The sequence below is a fragment of the Apteryx mantelli genome, chromosome 15 (assembly GCF_036417845.1).
Source record: "Apteryx mantelli isolate bAptMan1 chromosome 15, bAptMan1.hap1, whole genome shotgun sequence".
Classification (NCBI taxonomy): domain Eukaryota; kingdom Metazoa; phylum Chordata; class Aves; order Apterygiformes; family Apterygidae; genus Apteryx; species Apteryx mantelli.
In genome coordinates, this window is record NC_089992.1 from 12,409,435 (window position 1) to 12,429,451 (window position 20,017).

The 20,017-nt window shown below is 42.4% G+C and overlaps 1 protein-coding gene and 1 long non-coding RNA gene across 3 annotated transcripts in view; one reads left to right on the forward strand and one right to left on the reverse strand.

Moving 5' to 3' along the window:
* TRPM7 (transient receptor potential cation channel subfamily M member 7) overlaps positions 1–6,984 on the reverse strand; it is a 62,124-nt gene extending 55,140 nt beyond the window's left edge. The window contains exon 1 of the mRNA XM_067305853.1: positions 6,954–6,984. Within this exon, the coding sequence (XP_067161954.1) occupies positions 6,954–6,956 (3 nt within the window). The 5' untranslated portion in view covers positions 6,957–6,984. The remainder of the gene's footprint in view (positions 1–6,953) is intronic.
* A 574-nt stretch (positions 6,985–7,558) lies between these two features.
* Positions 7,559–18,620, forward strand: LOC136993429 (uncharacterized). 2 transcript variants are annotated; one of them, XR_010885727.1, is made up of 4 exons: positions 7,559–7,708; positions 13,706–13,837; positions 16,325–16,405; positions 18,151–18,620. It is a non-coding gene; the product is annotated as an uncharacterized lncRNA (long non-coding RNA). The 2 variants fall into 2 exon arrangements; XR_010885728.1 differs by lacking the exon at positions 7,559–7,708 and adding an exon at positions 13,487–13,571.
* The last annotated feature ends 1,397 nt before the right edge of the window (positions 18,621–20,017 follow it).

A 20,017-nucleotide genomic window follows, 5' to 3' on the forward strand; every position in this document is an offset into this window, starting at 1 on the left:
GACCAGGTTGCCACAGACCTCGAAGTAGCTCCAAAGTTCTAAAATTCAGGAAGAGGTCTCCCCCGCCTTACACACATACATTCACATGCGCCGGCCACATCAAGGCTTTTCTGAAAGCCCGCTGCTTCCCCAGCCTGTAGCCCCAGGGCTAACCCATTACTAGGAATGTAGTGGTTCTACAATCTGCAACTCCAAGGCAGCCAGCTCAGCTGAGGCTTTTAGGCTATGACAGATCAAGGTGTCAAGAGCCCCAGTCACCCCAGCTGTAACAAAAGCTCAGGTGCTGGTTCCAGTTCCGCTGCAGGGTATTGTGAAGTCCTAAACAAGCCTGAAAAAGAAAGAGGCAATCCAGATGATGGAGGATGCACTAAAGCCAAAGATGTGGAAACTCCTCCAGCTGTTGGATGAAGTTAACAGGAGCCTCAGTTTCACTAAGCAGCTGCTGAGTAACCGGGAGATGTCTCAGTATTTCTGAGGTTAAGTTTCCAGAATAATTAACTTTTTTTTTTTTAGTCTGTCAAAATGTTTCAACCCAAATCATGTATTTTAGAAAATATATCCAAACCGTCTTAGAACTGTAAATGTGGCATTTGAGCAAGTTCTACATCAGGTTCAAATGTCACTCTTAAAAGGAAGGAGAGAGCACAAAAATAAGAGAGGTAATAGTGCTGGCTGCTGTTTTATAGCTACAAAATGACTCTTCCTTGAAGGAAGAGCTTCCAAATAATTTCTGGTACACGTTTCCACCTTTTCCGTCTAAACTAAACATGATATTGAATATTTTTTTTCTAGGTCTAATTGTTATTTTAATGCTTTGCCTTAACAATGTGTGAAATCCTAAGTTGCTATTACCATTACTAGCAGCAAGTCTTGACCTTGATAAGATCCACACCAGTGCATAATTTTTCTGATGTAAACAGAGTACATGCACACACATACCCACACTCTTTGAAATTACCAGAGTTGCATACTGTTTGCAAAATGCACGATGTACATTTAAACAAAACACTTCACACTGGACTATATCTTGATGTAAATCAGTGATGTCAATGGAAAGGTTAAAGATGAAGTAGAAATAAAAGCTTCACAAAAGTTTTACAATAGCTATTTTGAAGTAAACTTCAAGTGGGATCATATCCTGAAAATGTTATTTGTCAAACTACACACCAAGAGTACCAATTTCATTACTCAGTCAGCAAATTACACTGATTTTGCAGCTGGGGAAAACTAACAGATAATGTTAGCACAAATATCACATGCTATCCTCCTTTAACTGAAGTAATGATGGTTTTGGATCTACTACTAACTCAACTACACATTTTCCATACATACAGATAGTTCAAACATTTTAGAAAAATCTGACAATAGAAAACATGTGACAGGATATTAACCAGCCCCTTCAATTTAGAATGAGACTGTAAGAGTTATTAGGAAAAAAAAAAAGTATTGCTCTTAATGTAAACATTAAATAATCCATAACTTTGATCCAACTTTATGGAGACATTTGTTAAAGTCAATAGAGAAATTTATAGAGTAGATTATTTTAGTTAAAAAAAAAAAAACAGAAATTTCAAGAATTAAGGTTTAATCCAAATCTGCTACCTCAGTATTGTTTGAATTTTGTTTTAGTTAAGGGGAAAAATGCATAACTTTGGTTTGAAAGTTAAATCAGTTCTAAAGTGATGTCAGTTTGTTACCATGCCTTAAATACCCTCCTTGGCAATGAACTGCTACATTTATCTTACAGATTATTCCTGCAACATCCTCACAGCACATGCTGTCAAACCATTTTTCACATTTGAATATGCTAGTCCTTTCATGTCCTTGTCAGAGGACATTCTCAGTCCCTGGTTAAAAAGAGAGATTTTCTTCACTGTTATGACTATCCCCAAGATCTCCCTTACTGCATGGCTACCAAGTGTTTGTCATCTACCATTACATAAGAAAAGCAGAAATGTTTCTTACAACCCAAACACTGATACAGATAACATATTAGCAATCATTCAGAACTTAATGATACTGTTTAATGTACTATATGTACCAAAATAACAACAACACAGTCACAGCCAGAAAAATAACCATGTTGCTATCTCCCACACATTTAGAACACTTTCTCCCACTTCTTGGGAAGGAAAAAAAAGGACATAGTGAAGGAAGAAATTCACTGCCCTTTCTTTTTTGGAAAGGCTGGAGGGATAAGAAATTTCCTCTGCTTACCTAACAGCTATCTGGCAGCCTGCACCCTCACAGCACCAATGTCTATCTACCTTCCTGCAAGAATTACAGGGGCCAGTGGGGGGACACGCACACACCCCAAATCACATTATGATTCCAGCAAATCTGGTTGTTAAAGAAAGAGGCTCACACCCCTGCTTAAAAACAGCTCACATCCACTTTACATGTTAATAAAAACATAAGTGTAAAGGCGGCTGAAAAGAACTCAATACTCCTCAAAACCTACCCTACTCTCAGCCAGGCAGTGCAAGGGCTGTGATGGCGCCGTGTCCCCAGAACACTGCCAGCGAGCTCTGCGGTCCCTCTGAAACCCAGTTTGATGCAACAGGCAAAGCTAATTTAATGACTGACTGCTACCAGAAAGATATCATATCATGCTTCCTTTCTTGCACACCAACACCCATCTGACCCTCTGGTTAGCCAGTAGCTCACCAAAAATAAGGGTGGGGGGTCACCTTTTTGTTCTTCTCATAGATTAGTTTTCTATTACTGTAAATATAAAAACACCTACAATTTAAGTAAAAGAAAAGCTAAGTAATAAAAATAACATAAACCAAAGGTTAGTTAAATCACTTTCAGTATAGGTTGTATCATGATACATTAACATGACAATATTACCTGTACATTCTAATTATATGAGCAAAAAAGCAGATGGGTTAATTCTTCCTTTTTAACTTTCATCAGAGGGGAAGAGGGAAAGTTACATTTAATCTGGACAGTAACATTTATTTTGACCCTGTTGTTACTTTTTGATGATCATTCAAGTTATTAAAAAAAAAAAAAGTCATGCCTTTACTTAAGCATGGAAATTCAGAAAAAGTGACATTGTGAGATCAATGTTACTTTAGGTGTTTCCAAATGGAGACAAAGTTTCTTAAATAAAGAAACATACTCAATGCAAAACACCAAAAGTACTTTCTCTGCAATATTTGAAATTTGCATTTGTCAATAGAAAAGACAATTTTCAGGATCCTAGAATGAAGAAAGAGTCACTATTTCTTTTCCTCTATGCTCCACTCAGTTTAACTAACAAAAACCCACCTCAGCCTAATCTCTTATTTCAGCTGGAAAATGAGAAAAGGCTTAGTAGTCTCTCCCTTTCTACCCCTTCCCCAAATTCATTGAAAAAAGCTCAAAATTTTTTCCTAAGCCGAACAGAACAGCACAACACACTTTCTGCATAAAAAACACATACTCCTTTAAAGACTGCAAAGGCGCCCTACTAGGAAATAGGACAGTAACAAGATCGTAGAGAATACAATAGTGGAGAAAGAAAGAGTGGAGAAAGAGAAGGTTTCAGGCCAGCAAAAGTGAATAAATAAGCCACAAACAGTTCTTTAGTTCTTTTTAACAGGTCAGTCAGTACCCTGACTATTTTTTACAGAAATAATGAAGCACAGAGGCTCATTTGTCAGAGGCCACCATGACTTGTCAGTATCAGAGGTAAGAAGTGACATGATCTTTAATGACCATATAAATATCTTATCCAACTACACACACAGAGTAAGATTATTTGGTACTCAGTTTACATGCTGAAGAGTCAGCTGCCAGAATTTCAACCCATGAAGATAAATTGTACTGCATAACAGTTTAAAAGCACTTGGTATCAATATTTGTTATATTTACACTATTTTTAGATATTTCAACTGCTCAGCAAAAAGATCTGCAAGAAAGCTAAAGTTGTTTCAAATAAATTTAAACGTGAAAATCTGAAAACTTGAGCTTAATTAAGAAAAACACGTTTTCAAAGACTAGAGTTTGATAGCCATCAATGCACAGCATTTTGTTTAGTCTTATTACTGTATACTAAAAACTACAACAGCTTTTCTAAAAAGATTTAGCTTTCTGTGCAATGTTAAGCAGTTCACCTACTACCTCAATCTCCCCTCAAAATAGAATTATTCAGATTAGAAACATAAAACGACCTAAAAGGCAAAAATTCAATTCTGGAAAACATGCGCATTAGCTTCACTGCCAGTTTGCCTTTAAAAGAGTAGAACAAAAAAAATAGAACTAACATTACTTGTTTCAGCAAATTTATATGGCATGCAAATATCGCAGCCAAAGTAGACACGGTTAAAGGAAATGAGAGATTCCAAAGGAAATAAATATCTGTTAAAAAATACATTTTTCAGATTAAATATATTGGCATGAGAAGTATTACTTCATTCTCTTGATTTTTCAAAGTAGAAACCATTATTTCAAAATCCAATCCCAAGTCTTTAAAGACCAGAACTACAGACTTGGTTTTGTTTCTGATAATATGCTGACATTATCAGAAGTTTAGTAAAAGTGACACTGCTCGAATAACTAGGTATTAAACTCCTCCTAAATAACAGGCTAATCAGAGTCTTTCTGGAAAAGAAAATTAAACTTACCATCCTGTCAAGCACATAAGCTGTAGATTATACAAGCGTCTCCCTTCACACGCACTTTTTAACAAGTCTTCTTACAGATTTATTTGCAACATTCAGGTGCAAAATTGATAACAAGTGCAATCAAAACCTATCATGTCACCATAAATTCTATGTTCAAAACAAGATTGGTTTGTTCAGCAAATACTCAGCTGTCTTGACAGTCCACAAGGAGCAAATCATTATAAAAATGGATCTTGTGGAAGGACATAAAAGACAAACAGGAAAAGTTCCTGGTCTTAGTGCAAAGGTTCAAAGAAGGGGAAGCACAGCAAGTGGTAAAGATAACTATGAGAAAAAGAAGAGGAGTTTGGATGCTGAAGTCTATCACCAGCACAGCAGAGAAAGCAGGGCTGATGCGATAAGACACAGAGAGGCAAGCAGGCAAGGCTAGAGTTACGCAGAGCCTCGAGAGCCAAGAGAAGTTTAAAACACAATAGAGTACCTACATCCAACAGATAATCCACATGGGGAGGCAGACGATGTGATAGAGTATTTTTAAATATAAGCAAAGTAACTGTTAAATGTAACATCATATTTCAAGATGATTTCAGATGCTTCCATTTGGATGAGAAGTGAAAAGTACTCTTCCATCTCTGCCCTGAGCTCAAGCAAACAAAAAACTCAAAGCAAAAAATCTGGAAACTGAGGTATTCCTAGTCCAAAAGCAGCCTAAACAGCTTCACATGCACACAGCTCTCCCCCCATCTTTAAACAGCAAAGTCAAGAATGACACTGAACCAGAATGAGGGATTTCAAGGCTGATCTAGCAGATATTTATCGCACAGAAAAGTTAACTGAATTCATGGAATTGCCTCACTAAATGACTCACCTGCTGGATCTTCTTTAGGATAATTACTGATTTTAATATTAGAGGCTGTCTGGCAATTCTTAAGAATTGCTGAACACATATGGAGTGGCAGGGGAATTTTTAGGACATTTTATGCAAATTCATTTTACTAAATTCAGCTCAGGCAAAAAGCTTGTTAAACACAGGTTTCAAAATATTATGGAATATTTGATAAATGCCAGGTAAGTATAAAATACTGCAAACAAGTTACATTGCCAGAAAAATTAATGAGGCAGCTGAAGTTAAATCAGTTTACAAATCTCTAACAGATAAGATCAATCTGTATATTTCTAAACCATGGCATCACTAACAGGTATAGGACAAAACACCAGAAATTAATTAAAAAGAAAAAAAAGCTGTTGAGAAGAGCAGGTAACAGGCAAGTGGAAGATTCCAAGTACTAATTCAAGTAAGAAAGGTTGCTCCCTAAGCTTCCTTCTAGAATTTGCAAATCCAACACTTTTCTAAGGAGAGGCAGCCCATACTTCTACAAAGTTCACAGATACAGTCAGAAATATAAGATTTAACAGGTACGTTTTGAACAATATACGGAATAATAAAACACACTTCTAATTCAAATTAGACAAAACATCTGACTAGAAGTTCTAGTGGATTGTAGAAATGCACAGATTTACACTCCACACCTAGATTTTCCACGTTATTGGAAAGCATTTTACACGATCGATCACTGAAGAACGTCTGTAAACGTCAATCAAGGATTAAACTTACAGGGATGAAGAACTGATTAGCAGCAGTCAGCAAAAGGAGTGCTGAAATTAAAACCGCGCTTTCTTTGCAGAAGTTTACACGGGCTCTTTTTCAGAGCTTATGGTCTCCCTTGTGTATCACAACGTGCAGAAGTAAAGCAGGGAAAGATTAGAACGGAAGAGCAGCTGCATCCCGGAAGGCGAAGCAGGCTATCAGATAAATCCCGGCGTTAGAGAAAACCGTTTAAGAAGAAGAGGAACAGGGCAACGACCAAAGAGCACCGAGCGCCAGGCCGCGCCGCTGAACAATGGAGCTCCGCTGGCGGCGGACGCGGCCCCCCGCGAGCGTCTGGACGGCAGCGGGGCTCGCCGGGGGCAGCCGTAGGCGGCGGGCCCCGGCCCCGGCCCCGGGCGGGCTCCAGCGGGCGCCGCCGGCCGTTAGGGCCCGCGCGCGCCGCCGGGCCCGAGGCGCCCGCGCCGCCTCCCGCCCCCCCCGCGGCGGGCGCTGACAGCCCAGCGCGCGGCGGCGGTGCCTCCTCCGCGCCGCCGGCAGCCCCGCCGCAACGGGCAGGGCGAGCCCGGGCCGCGAGCGCCGCGGCGGGGGCAGGGCGGCCGCGCGGCGGCTGGGGGCAGCCGGCGGGGGCAGGTCTGATGGGCCGGTCGGCGCCGCCGGCCCTTCCCCCCGCGGCCGGGCAGAGCCGGGCCGGGCCGGGCCCCGCCGCCGCGGCACCGCGCCGCCGCGCTCACCATTCTCCTCAGGGCCGGGCTGGGTCTCGGCGCCGACTCTGGCTCTCCTCGCGCCGGGCAGCTCCTGCTCGTGGTTCGGCGTCGGCGGTGGCGGGGCCTGTCTCCATCTATCGGGGCTGAGCTCGGCGGCTGCGGAGGGCCGAGTGGGGAGAAGCCGGACGAGGACGACACCGCCGGGGCGAAGGGGAGCGCGGAGCGGGGAGGACGGCGCTAGCTCGGCTCCGCACCGGGACCCAGCGCTGGCGGCGGCCTCGGCCCGGCGGCTCTTTCTCATAATTGTGCGACTCGGCCGGCGGGGAGCAGCGGCGCTGCCGCGTCAGCGCGCACCGCCCCCGGGAGGAGGGGGCGCCGGGGCCGGCGCCGCCCGCCCGCCCGCCCGCCGCGCGCCTCGCCGCGCCGCGCCTCGCCTCTCCTCTCCTCGCGGCGGGGCGGGGCGGGGTGGCCCCTCGCCGCCGCCGCCGGGCCCGGCCTCGCCACGGCGGGGGGGAAGGAGCGCCGAGACCCCGAGAGGCGCCGTAAGACACGTGGGGAGCGGGGAAATGGCCGCCGCCGCCAGCGCCGCGGTCTGCACAGCGCGGGCGGCGCCGCCCTGCCCGCCGCCGGCGGCAGCCGGAGCCCCCTCACGGGCGAGCGAGGCCGCGGGCAGCGGGCAGGGTCCCGCCGCGGTGCGTTAGAAACCGGTCTGACGGGAACCGCGCGGCCCGGAGAAAGAGGCTCTGTTCCCGAAAGTCTGACACCTGCACCTTTTGGAACACGTGAGAGTCTGGTTTTGGTTTTTAATGCAGAAAAACACATCGGCTTTAGAATCAGGCTTTAAAACTTCTGAGAGGTGCTAGCGATTGGCAGAAAGCGCAAGAGCGCTCTGGTGACACCGGCAGCAACGGGCTTCAGCGGGTGACGGAGCCCCAGCGCCGCAGCGGCCTGGATCTCATTACTGTTACGCTAGCTGTTAATTTGTATTTAAGGCACGTGTAGCCTCACTCAGTGTTTCCTTCCCAGTGAAGACGTAGTTCAAAAGAGAGTTAAATCTGGCTCAAGGGTCTTGGTACCAGTTCTAAAGTATCATAGCTATACAACGGTGTTAGTTTTGTCTAAACTCAATCAGAGAGTTATGTGTGTTTGAAATATTGTGGCACTTAGCTTTTCCTTGTCAGGCCTTATTATTTGTCTGCGCCATTGGGATTTTATGCTGAATCGGGTATCATCCGTCTCGCTGATGAAAAGCGAGCATTAACTGCATATCGTGTTTTGCTAATCTGGTGGAAGTGCAAGTGTGCGCTCAGCCCTGAACCTACCAGTTTTGCATTACCGGGCAACAGAGCTCCTCCGGTCCTCGCAGCCGAGGGCTGGTAAGCCTCAGCACTGCAGGAACAGTCTCACTAGGAGTCGGGGGCTCAAGTACACTACAAATTCAGTAGACCCACTCCAGTGATTAGAAAAGGATGAGCAAAACATAAACAATGCTTTGTTGATGAACAAAACATAATCAAAAAGCAGCAGGACTGGCAGTTACGTGCAGATGCTGCCAGCTTCGATTATGGTATATTCAATGGATACACCAATGTTAGTATATTCCAGTCAATGCAATGCAATTGGTGCAATTCAGTGTGAACAACGATGAAGTAACTGATCCAAAATTTTTAAGCATACACGCATGAAACGGACAAAACAACACACTTTATCCTGAAATTAACCAAGTTCTATGGAATACAAGCCTTAATATAGAATAGTCAAGTAAAATTCAGCTAGGTATCAGGAAACAAAATGTCCTTGCATTAAAAGTCATGTAGCAGGGCAAGTCCAATAGTAAATTCCAGTAACGTAAACTGTCTAATAATGCACCAAATCCCTTTGCTGCAAATAACGGACACACTTTTAAGAAGACCTAAGCAACTAAACAACCATAACTGGAACTTTGGATATTCAGCTCCACATTATAGTGTTGGCCCTCTCAGCTGCAGGAGAGTTCCTAATATTTTTTCTTAGTTAACTTCAGAAGAATTTGTGGTATCTTACATAGGTATGTAAATTAGGCTCCTAGGTAGCAAAATTAGGTGTTTGCAGGGGACAATTCAGGACACTTAAATTAGTTCTGAGTGCAGAATTTCAAAACTAACAGTCTAAATTTACTCTCCTCCTGCAGGAGAAATCCCAACCTTGTTGATCCACAGCTGCTTGTTCCCCCCGCTGTTCCCATGTGTCAGTACTAGTTCTTGGCTAACCAGTCAGCCTACTAAGCCTGATCAGGCAGCTGAAGACTAGCCTAGGAAAAAAAAATCATGATTGCTTAGCTAATTCATCTGACATATGGCAATGCAAGGGTGCAGACTGAGAGAAGGATGAGGCTGCCTTTTTTGGCAGGCAGGCTGCACCTTGATTGACTTAGCCAGTCGTGAAATGATACTTTGAGTCACCTTCTGGGGACTTCTGTATCTCTTCATGAGCTTTACAAAAAGTCTGCACATCCAAGTGCCTCAGGTTTGACAGTCTGAACCTTTACCAACCCCAGCACCGGTGACAATCTGACCAAAGATCAGTGCTTTCTGAGGAAGAACAGAGGGAGCAGTGGCAGCCCAATAAGATTTTCTGGAGATGTTTCAAGAACTTTCCAAAGGAAAGAAGAGAAAATGTGGGATTTCTGAATTTTTCAGCTAACACTATAAAGCACTTACAATAAACAGTGTCACCGTCAGCTTCCTTCCTTCTTCTTGGTCCTTTTTTGGTTCATCTAAATGTCCTTGCATCCCAAATGAAGTTAATGAGAAATCCTTCTATGACTAGGTTCTTCATCTCATCTCTCAGCAACATTTGGGCTATCCTGACTTGTTTCTCGTGGTTATTGGATTGGCCTCTAGACCTCTGAGGGTTGATTTGAAGGAATAGTGCACATACCTATTCCAGTTATTTCAGTGAAGATTTGGGGAGCTCACTTCATTTGAAAAGCAGTACCTTCAGTGTATGTGCAGCTTCTTGTCTCCCTGTACTTTTTCATGCTATCACTTTACTCACTGGAGTGTTTATTGGCAATGAGTGCCCTCTGTGCACCTTCTTTTCACCTGTGAACTCAGCTTTGTACATTTGGACTTTTTGAACTTCCCATCTCATAAAATGCAAATGGGCAGATCTGTATGGTCTCCTGCTGAAAGAGTTTAATATTCTGTGAATCCAAGAGACAGGAGGAGCAAGAGAATCAGGAATAAATAGCGGGAGGCCAGCCTGGGACACCATGTGAGACTTCTTGTACAAGCTATTGTTTTGGGAGAACATACTTGAGGTGAGGAATTTTCCATGTCTTTCTTCCTGTTGATGGTGCAAAGCTGTAAAGAGATTGACATCAAACTGTTTGGGAGTTAGACGGTTTGTGATAAGTTCAGATGGAGGGACAGCACATTGTTTCACTGGAACAGCTTGTGAGCAAAACGAAGGGAAAATGAGTCATCAACATCCTCTTTGCCTCACTCTTTCTCTGGGGAGGAGCGTCAGCCTTCAGAGAGTGTTGTGGGAGGGAGACAGGACATAGCACCACAGTGAAGTAAATCCCCATGACCTGGAACTGATGGCACATGGCATAAGGAAATCACCTTATATCCTTGTATTACCTTCATCTGTCATGCAGAACATGACATGATCTGATCCTAAGTTAGCAGCATTAGTCATCCAAAGAGCATGAATTATTCTACACTCGGATGTTAAATCTTTTGTTTTCATCACTGAACCTCAAGCTATTTTTACTAGGTGCAGCTGGTGAAGGGAATTACATTTTCAAATATTAATAAAGAATTCCTTAGAGGGCTAAAGCAATAGGATAAATATTTGTTCCTTGTCAGCCTAAGTGTTACCTTCCAGCCGCACCAATAGTTAACTCAAAATTTCTCTGACACCTTCTTCCGACAGCAGTGAGCTGTGAATTAGAAGGAAATAATGAAGCGTTATTTTATAGACTACTGTATTTAAAGACCTTTAACCTGAAGCAAGCTTCTGTTATCTGAAATAAAATCTAACTGGCTTAAACAAAACTCCTTTTACTGTGCGGTTTCTGTATCTCATTTTTATATCTCAAAGCAAACTATCAGTCTGTCACTAGCACTTTATGTTGGATAATTATTTGTTATGCAATCATCACCAGAACTAGTAAAATTTGTGATGTCAAACCTAATAGGTTTTACATCTCATTAAACCAGCTGTAACTTGATCTCACTGTGATAAGTGCTAAAGGATTATAAGAAACCTCTTTAAGGAAGCCCTTATCTCAATATTACAATAACCAGTAGCCAGGAAGAGGTTATTTGACTGCTCACTCACCCTCACATAGATGAAATACTGAGTCGTGCTCAGAAAGAAAAAAATAAAATACAGCATTCTTTTTTATGAGAAATGAAATGAGTAGCCATTAAACACAAGAGTAATCTGGTTTGGCTTTTTTTTTGAAGCCATTATAAGTTTTACCACAGTAACTCTGCAGATGTTCATTTAAAAAATATGTTCAAAATGTGTGCTGGAATTCATGTAGTTAAATCAGATGCAGTTGCCAACTGATAAGGAAATCTAGTTAATATCCTACTTGAGTAGGTCAAACAGATTCTGTATAGAAACAATTTTTGTCCCTTACTAAGGGCGTTCATGGCAGAAAAAAGGCATTACTGATCCATTTTTCTTATTGTTTTAACCAGGGTGAATTCCACCAAACCCCTATTTGCTGATGCTTTCCACAGGTTTGTCCGTTTCTGGTTTATTTAGGTATATCAGCTAGCTTAACCATAGCTAGAGTGACAACACACCAACTTATATTCTGACTGCTACTCCTTCATCAACACTGAAGAGACTTATTTTTCAACATGAAAATTAAAAATTTGTCAAGTAAGGCAAAAAGTGTAGGATGACATAGGTTAATGGGATCTATAATTCCTATCTATTATTTGTGAAGGACTTTTCTATTGCTGGAGTTGTGGAAGTTTTTGTGAAAATATTTTGCGCCACACCTCTGCAATAATACCAAACACCAAATAAAATTACAAACATGGAGCTTTTCAGCAGTCAAACATATGGTATTTCAAAATGGGGATGAAATAGAAATAGTTTATTACTGTTAATCACAGTATGCCCATTGCTTAGGAAATGCGACCTAACAGAAGGAGTCGTTTCCATTTAAGCCAGTGATAACAAATCTCCAAAAATGTATCATAACTGCAGTTTTAAAGCTATTCAGAAATTTTGGTTATACTTACACCATCTTTTCTTTGCTGCTGTATGATACACTCCAGAGTTACACATCCTCTTCTCACGAGGTCCCAAAGGTTTAGTAATCTTTTTCATTTTAACAATATTCTTTAAAATTAGACAATAATTAGTCTGTGCACTGAGTTAGCTGAGAAGATATGTATTGTCTCAAAGGAAACAAGTGCTTCAGTTGTGTACATTCAAGAAATAGGTCGTAAAATCTCAGTTAAATTCAAAATATATTTGGAGAAAAATAATATGTAAAAAGTTAATTTTGCATACTTAGCAGCCATAAAACAAATTATCCCCTGCAACTGATTTAGATTCCAGTCTCACAAGCAATGTATGTATTTAAATCTAATGTACTTAGCATGTTAACTTAGGGCTAAAGTGTTATTTCACTTACAAAATAAACCATTTATTTTGCAATGCAGACATGGGCAAAGCTAGGTGAGGGTTATTAGATTTTCAGGGCTTCCTCATTTTTCTGGGACATATGGAAGGACAGGCAAATTATCTCAAACACTAGGAAAGGATTGTGGAGTGTTTTTTATGGTGGCAATGCAAAAGGACCTGATGACCAAACACTTCATGCTCAGATTGCAAAACCAGTAATGCAGGTTTGGCTTTGTGGTAAGGCTTGTCACATCCAAATTAGGCAAATGAGAGTGCAAGTTATCCAGTTAAAAAATCTGCATTAAAGATATTCCATATTAATAGGATTCAAGTTAACGAGCTAATTGAGTATACACAGTAGTTCTGAACAAGTGATTTTTTCCTCATATACATTGCAGAAGTGTATGGAAAGATTCCTTACCTAACCCACCATCTAAACATATCCTGTATTTGGGAATATGATACCTTCCTTACTGCTCTGAAAACACTAGCGCTTAACCAGGGCAGGCTGAAGTCTTGCACAAAACTGCCAAGGGTGTGCCTCCCAAAGCCTCTCTTTACAGGCGTAAAATCCATAGCTGCCAGGAACAGCGCGGGGACAATTACACACACTGGGTGACCCTTTGCAAGATTTTATCAGTGCCTGCCTTCGAAAAATAACCACAGCAAGTTTATTCCAGTTTTGCTCCTTCTGGACTCCCCCCCCCGTAACTTTTATAGGATTTGCAAAGCTTCCCTCTGAGCACGGTTTTGGTTTCAAGCCGAGGGCTCAGGAGCTTTTGCTCTGAGCTGTGCCACATCGGCCTGGCCCAGCACGTGGCGGATGGGCAGGAGGGAGCCCTGGTGCGGAGCTAGCACACCGATGCAAGCAGAGGCACAGCTGGGGCAGCGCACAAGGCCACCGTGGGGCCACCAGCCGACCAAACTGCTGTGCAAGAGCAGGGCAGCAGGGCAGGCCGGCCGCTGGCTGAATTTCCAACGTCAGAGACATTGACAAGCTTACAGGTATCCTCACAGAGCACTGTTTCTTAAAGTTCTTTGAAAACCAGGGGCATGTACCTCATGATCAAAAGGTAAAACTTTAAGTGACCCTTCACAGAGCTGGTCTTAATTGTCCAAATTTAAATTCTTGTTGACAGCGACCCTCCTGGGGCCCACGGCTGATTCCAGCGTGCAGAGTTGCTCAGCCACACTTTTCCAAAGCTTACGACATTATGCTGCAAAACCTGCCCTCGCATCCGAATATGAAAGTCTGTTCAGAAATAAGTCAGGTAGGTTCCCTTCATCAGTCCTGTAAATGTCGCAAATGTTTCCTAATGTTTTTAAATAAGTCACCCTTGACATATTTCAGAGAGCTCTAGAAAGTCAGAACTACCATGGGTTAAGGTTGCACGATATAGTTGATTTAAAAAATACTTATTTTAAAAGCATTTAAACATGACTGGCTGATTTTTTCCCTGCTTCACTGCCAATGACTTAGATTCAAGAACTGATTAATATGGCCCATTTTCCCTTAAAATGCTTTTTTTTCCACAGAACATGATATACAGTTAGACAAAAACAATGATCAGTTTCCAGCTCTGATCTTAATAGCTATCGCAATTTACTGATAAAAACTCAGCCTTTCTATAGGTCCTAAAGACCTGATGGTTCATCCATCTGCCCAGCAAGTGCTCCTATCTGTACACTGCGATCCTGCAGGTGGAGTTCCTGGAAGTGTCATGACCTAAAGAGCCAATATGCATTTTTTTTAAGTGCATGAATCACACCAAGAGAGATGGTGTACTTCCTCCACATCATCAAGAAGGTATCATGTGGAAAGAAGGAAAACTGCTGCTGAACTTTGCAGGCTTGTAAAGCTGCTTCCATTCCTCCATGGAGCAGTTTTCTTAAATGCAAACATATAAAACATGAAGTAAATCATACAGAAGACTGTACCTATCTACTTTGGAAAGCAAGAGTGGGCAACTGTACATAGCAACAGAGCATGTGTTTCACATTTTCCTCAAAATGTTTTCCTCAAATGTGTTTAAGCTGGTTCCCATAAAATGCCTTAATGAAAATAAACTGCTTTATTTTTGAAGCTGCTTAATTCAGGCAAACCTCTAGTCTGTGTCTCTGGAGCAAAAGTAACTTTCATGCTTTTGTCCTTCAGAGTATTGCTGTTCCATTTCTTAAGCACAAAAAAAAAGCACAAATGGGAATGGACTTACTCTCCCTTCCATTGTTACTGTAATTTAAACTTACTTAAAAAATATATTTTTAAAATCAGCTACCAGAGAAATACCAGTTTTCTGCAGTTAGTTGCCTTAAATCCATGAGGAATGATGGATTTCCCAATATAGTCTCCATCACCTTTTGAGAGAATCATTAGTTGGAAGACCCTATTTTTCTTGGAGTCTTTATTGCAATACATCACAACAAAGCTTGAAAATGAATAACTGAATTATTGTTGAACTTTTAAAGGTACCAAAATCAAAAGCCCATTGTCCTCCTGAGCATGTACAATACAGGCCTTGATATATTGGGGTAACCTTTCCACAAAGCTGTGAAAAGCCAGCACAAGTGCATTCCAACTTCTGATAAAACTGTAAAAAATTTCCTTTCCTTTTTTGTTTTTCAAATCTAAGCCATGGTATTGCACCATCATTAATGCAACCCTAGGAGCAAAAGGGACAGTAACATAGATAAGGGTCTGCAGAAAAGAAGATACTGTTTTAAATTATTGTTACAGAGTGGATTAAGCTGGTGGGTGTAACTGCTGCATTTGTTTTAAGAGCATCAGAAAGGCTAAGCTTCCTTGTAAACGCTGGGCTCCATACTGGGACAGAGGCACAAAACAAAGTTGTGCAGAGATGCTCCAGAATGTGCTGGTATTGCCCTGAGTGGAGATGGGGAGGAAAGGAAGGAGGCAAGTACGTGCACGAGCAAAGAGCGGGAACAAAAAAACCACCTGCCCCAGCAGAGTACCCATGCAGCTCTCCTAAGAAAAAGCTGAAAGGGAGCTCTTTGATCTAAACACTGCCTTGGTGAAAAGGTCTTTGAGTTGCAAGCAAAAAACCTGTCCTCAGCTATTCGATTCCCTCTGTGCTCAGGGAAACAGGATCTTGCACATTCTTTATAAATAAGATGGATTCCAAAGATACTTGAACCTCCACCATCAGCCTCTCTCAAGAATGCAAAACCCTGAACTTTGATCAATTACTTTTGACAAAAGGGATGACAATCTGAGTTGCTCTCCTCCCTCTTTCCTCAGGAACTAGAAAGATAAATTGTTTACACACTAAAAAAAAATTGTTACATAGTCTATCTGAAAATAAAACATTGTGTTTTAGCTTCTGAAAGCATTACAAATATGAAGATACCTTTTTAATACGCTTCAATGTAACACTTTAGTAGACGTTATAATTCCAATTTAGACTCAAGTCCCAGCTGTGGTGATAAAATTTGAGTTTTCCTGTGGGGCAGGGGGAGATTACAGATTATTCAACTTGGCAAATGAGCAGAAAAATGCTTTAGTTATCACAGAATCACAGAGTAGTCAGGGTTGGAAGGAACTTCTGGAGATCATCTAGTCCAACCCTCTGCTCAAAGTAGGGCCAGCTACAGCAGGTTGCCAAGGACGATGTCCCAGCGGTTTTGAATAGCTCCAAGGACAGAGCTGCCACAACCTCTGGGCAGCCTCTTCCAGTGTTCAGCCACCCTCACAGTAAAAAAAATATTTTTCTTATGTTAAAATGGAATTTCCTGTGTTTCAGTTTGTGCCCATTGGCTGTTGTCTTGTCAGTGGGCATAACTGAGAAGAGTCTGGCTCCGTCTCCTTTACACCCTCCCATCAGGTATTTATACGCATTGATAAGACTCCTCCCCGAGCCTTCTCTTCTCCAGGCTGAACAGTCCCAGCTCTCAGCCTCTCCTCGTATGAGAGATGCTCCAACCCCTTAATCATTTTAGTGGCCCTTTACTGGACTCACCCCAGTAGCTCCATGTCTCTCTTGTACTGGGGACCCGGCACTCCAGGTGTGTTTCACCAGGGCTGAGCAGAGGGGAAGGATCACCTCCCTCAACCTCCTGGCAATGCTCTGCCTAATGCAGCCCAGGGGGCTGTTGGCCTTCTTACCCGCAAAGGCACACTGCTGGCTCGTGACCAACCTGTGGCCCAGCAGGACCCCCCCCCCCCAGGTCTTTTTCTACAAAGCTGCTTTCCAGCTGTTTAGCCCCCAGCCTGTCCTGGTACATGGGGTTATTCCTGCCCAGGTGCATTTGCATTTGCCTTTGTTGAATTTCATAAGATTTCTGTGGGCCCGTATCTCCAGCTTCTCGAGGTCCCTCTGAACGGCAGCACAGCCCTCTGGTGTATCAGCCACTCCTCCCAGTTTTGTATCATCTGCAAACTTGCTGAGGTTGCACTCTGTCCCATCACCCAGGTCATTAATGAAGATGTTAAACAGTATTGGCCCCAGTGTCGACCCCTGGGGCATACCACTAGTGACTGGCCTCCAGTTGGTCTCTGTACTGGTGATCACAAAACTTTGAGCCTGGCAGTCCAGCTGGTTTTCAGTCCACCTCACCATCCATTTATCTAGTCTGTACTTCATCAGTTTGTCTATGAGGATGTTACAGGAAACAGCGTCAAAAGCCTTTTTACAGTCAAATAACATCTACTGCTCTCCTCCTATCTACTGAGCTAGTCACTTCATCATAAAAGGCTATCAGGTTGGCCAAGCACAATTTCCCCTTGATAAATCTGTACTGACTATTCCCAATCACTTTCTTGTCCTTCATATGTTTGGAAATAGCTTTTTGCTCCTTCACCTTCCCAGGGATCAAGATGAGGCTGACTGGCCTGTAGTTCCCCAGATCCTCCTTCCTGCCCTTCTTGAAGTTAGGAGGGACATTTACTTTCTTCCAGTCCTCAGAAACCTCCCCCAGTTGCTGTGACATTTTAAAGCTAATCAAGAGCAGCCTCGCAATGACATTGGCCAGCTCTTTCAACACCCATGGATGCATCACATCAGGTCCCATGGACTTGTGTGTGTCTAGTTCATTGAAATATTCCCTAACCTGATCCTCTTCCACTGAGGGCGAGTCTTCCTTGCCCCAGACTTTCCCATGGGCCTGGGATTCCTGAAAGCAAATATTACCAGTAAAGACCAATGCAAAGAAGGCACTGAGTAGCTCAGCCATTCCCATGTCCTTTGTCTCCAGGTCTCCTGCCCTTTTCAGTGGTAGACCCACATTTTTCCTACCCTTTGCTTTGTTGTTGATGCACCTGTAGAAGCCCTTGTTGTTGCCCTTCATAACCCTTGCCAGATTCAACTCCAGATGGGCTTGGCTTTTCTAACCCCATCCCTGCATGCTCAGACAGTGTCTCTGTATTCCTCCTGGATCACCTGTTCCTGCTTCCAGGTCTTGCATGCTTCCTATTTATGTTTGAGTTTTGTCTGGAGCTCCTCATTCACCCATGCATGCCTCCTGCCACTTTTGCTTGATTTCCTGCACATTGGGATGGACCACTCTTGAGCTTGGAGGAGGGGATGCTTGAACAAATCAAACAGATCTTCTAGTTCCCTCTTCTCTCCAGGACCAGGAGGGTTCCAGGGATTCTTCCAAGCAGATCCCTGAACAGAATGAAGTCTGCTCTCCTGAAGTCCAGGGTTGCAATCCTGCTATTTGCCTTGTACCCTTCTCTCAGGATCCTGAACTCCACCATCTCATGGTCACTGCAGCCAAGGCTACCGTTGGTCTTCACATCCTCCAACCAGTTCTTCATTGCTTGTAAGAATCAGGCACAGCAGAGACACCTCTCTTTGTCAACTCATTAATCACGTGGGTCAGGCTGCTATTACCTTCCAATGCACTCCTGACACCTTCTGGATTGCTCGTGACCTGCTCTGTTGCCCTTCCAGAAGATACCAGGGTAGTTAAAGTTCCCTGTGAGGACGAGGGCCTGCAAACCTGAGGCTTCTTCCAGTTGTATGAAGAAGTCAACAATAACATCCACATAATAAATTTGTTGCTTATCTGTGGACAAGCATGCAAAGATTATTGATGTTGAGCTGTTATAAAAATTATTTTTTTCTTTTAAGTGTTGAAAGTGGTAGGAAATATTTAATGTAATATGTAAACATTTTCAGGTAACCAAAAGCCTTACTTTAAAAATAACCTATACTTTGGGGAACAAGCTGACATTATCAAGCATCATTGGTTTTGAGGCCTGACTTGGTCTCCCACAAAGCAAAGTATCAGTGTTTGTCAGATATGGTTTATACTTGGAACAGAACATGAGTAAAACTGCTGGCAAGGAGCAAAAGGAAGATTGAACTGCTCTAAACAGGAGAGCACCCATTAAATAATAATCGTAACCCACTTCCTTAGAAGAAAATTCTTCTATTCTGCTTGCAATTTTGAAGAGCTTCTGAGATTTGCACTTTTGCAGAAACGTCAAATGCACCAACCATAACAGCGCCATGCATTGGAAACAGTGAAAACCCAGTTTGCTGATTGCAGATGTGTCTGTTTTTCCTAACTTCACTACTTTTTTTAAATAACTAAAATCAGAAAAAAAAGCAAACATATGAATACTGAGGTTAGTTTTAGTAGTTTGTTCCTATGCATGAAGTCAAACATTTGGATAGGTCATACAGTAGTGTTTGACAATAGGTTTCCACATAAGTTTCAGCAAAGAAGTATGTTCTAGCACAGAAATGTAGTTAATGTACTCTGTTGGCAGGCAAAATATTTCTGGAATAGGTAGGCCTGACCAAGGCTAGGCAGCAAGATGCAGTCATGCTCCAACTCACTTTTTGCAAACAAACAAAAAGTCAACTAAAAAATGTCCTACTCTGATCCAGCATGGTTTGGCTGATATACAACTAGGTGAAATTCTACTTAAGGATACCTCAACATACTTTAAATTAGCTTCCCATTCAACTTGTTTCCACAGCTTTGTCAGAAACTGAGCCAACAGGTACACAATCTATAAAGTGCAGTCTCAACTGCTGTATAAAGACTTGATCTCAAAAACAGCAAGGCCACTTAGTGCTATAAGGTGTTTTTTCTATTTGACCTTTACAGTATTCCATAGTGCTGCTAATTTTTAAAACACAAGAGCTGTACAAGTACATTCATGTTACTCTAGAACAAAAAATTAATATGCATTTGAACTGCAACAGCTATTCTGATTTAACATTCAACTCTTATTCTTGACTGACAGTGTCTGTGCTTCAGAGTTATTCCAAAATTATTCATACATGAATAAACTCAAGTATGCTTTCTATCTGCTTAACACCCAGTTAAAATTGTTAAGTCATTTAATTGTCCAAGCTCCTATGGAAAAAAAGTTATGGAAGGACAAGTTTCAATGCTATTAAACATGACTCAAATATAACAGCTAATGCTTCTCCTCCATCCTGCAAACTTGGTTAAGTGGAAAGAGAGATTTCCTGCAT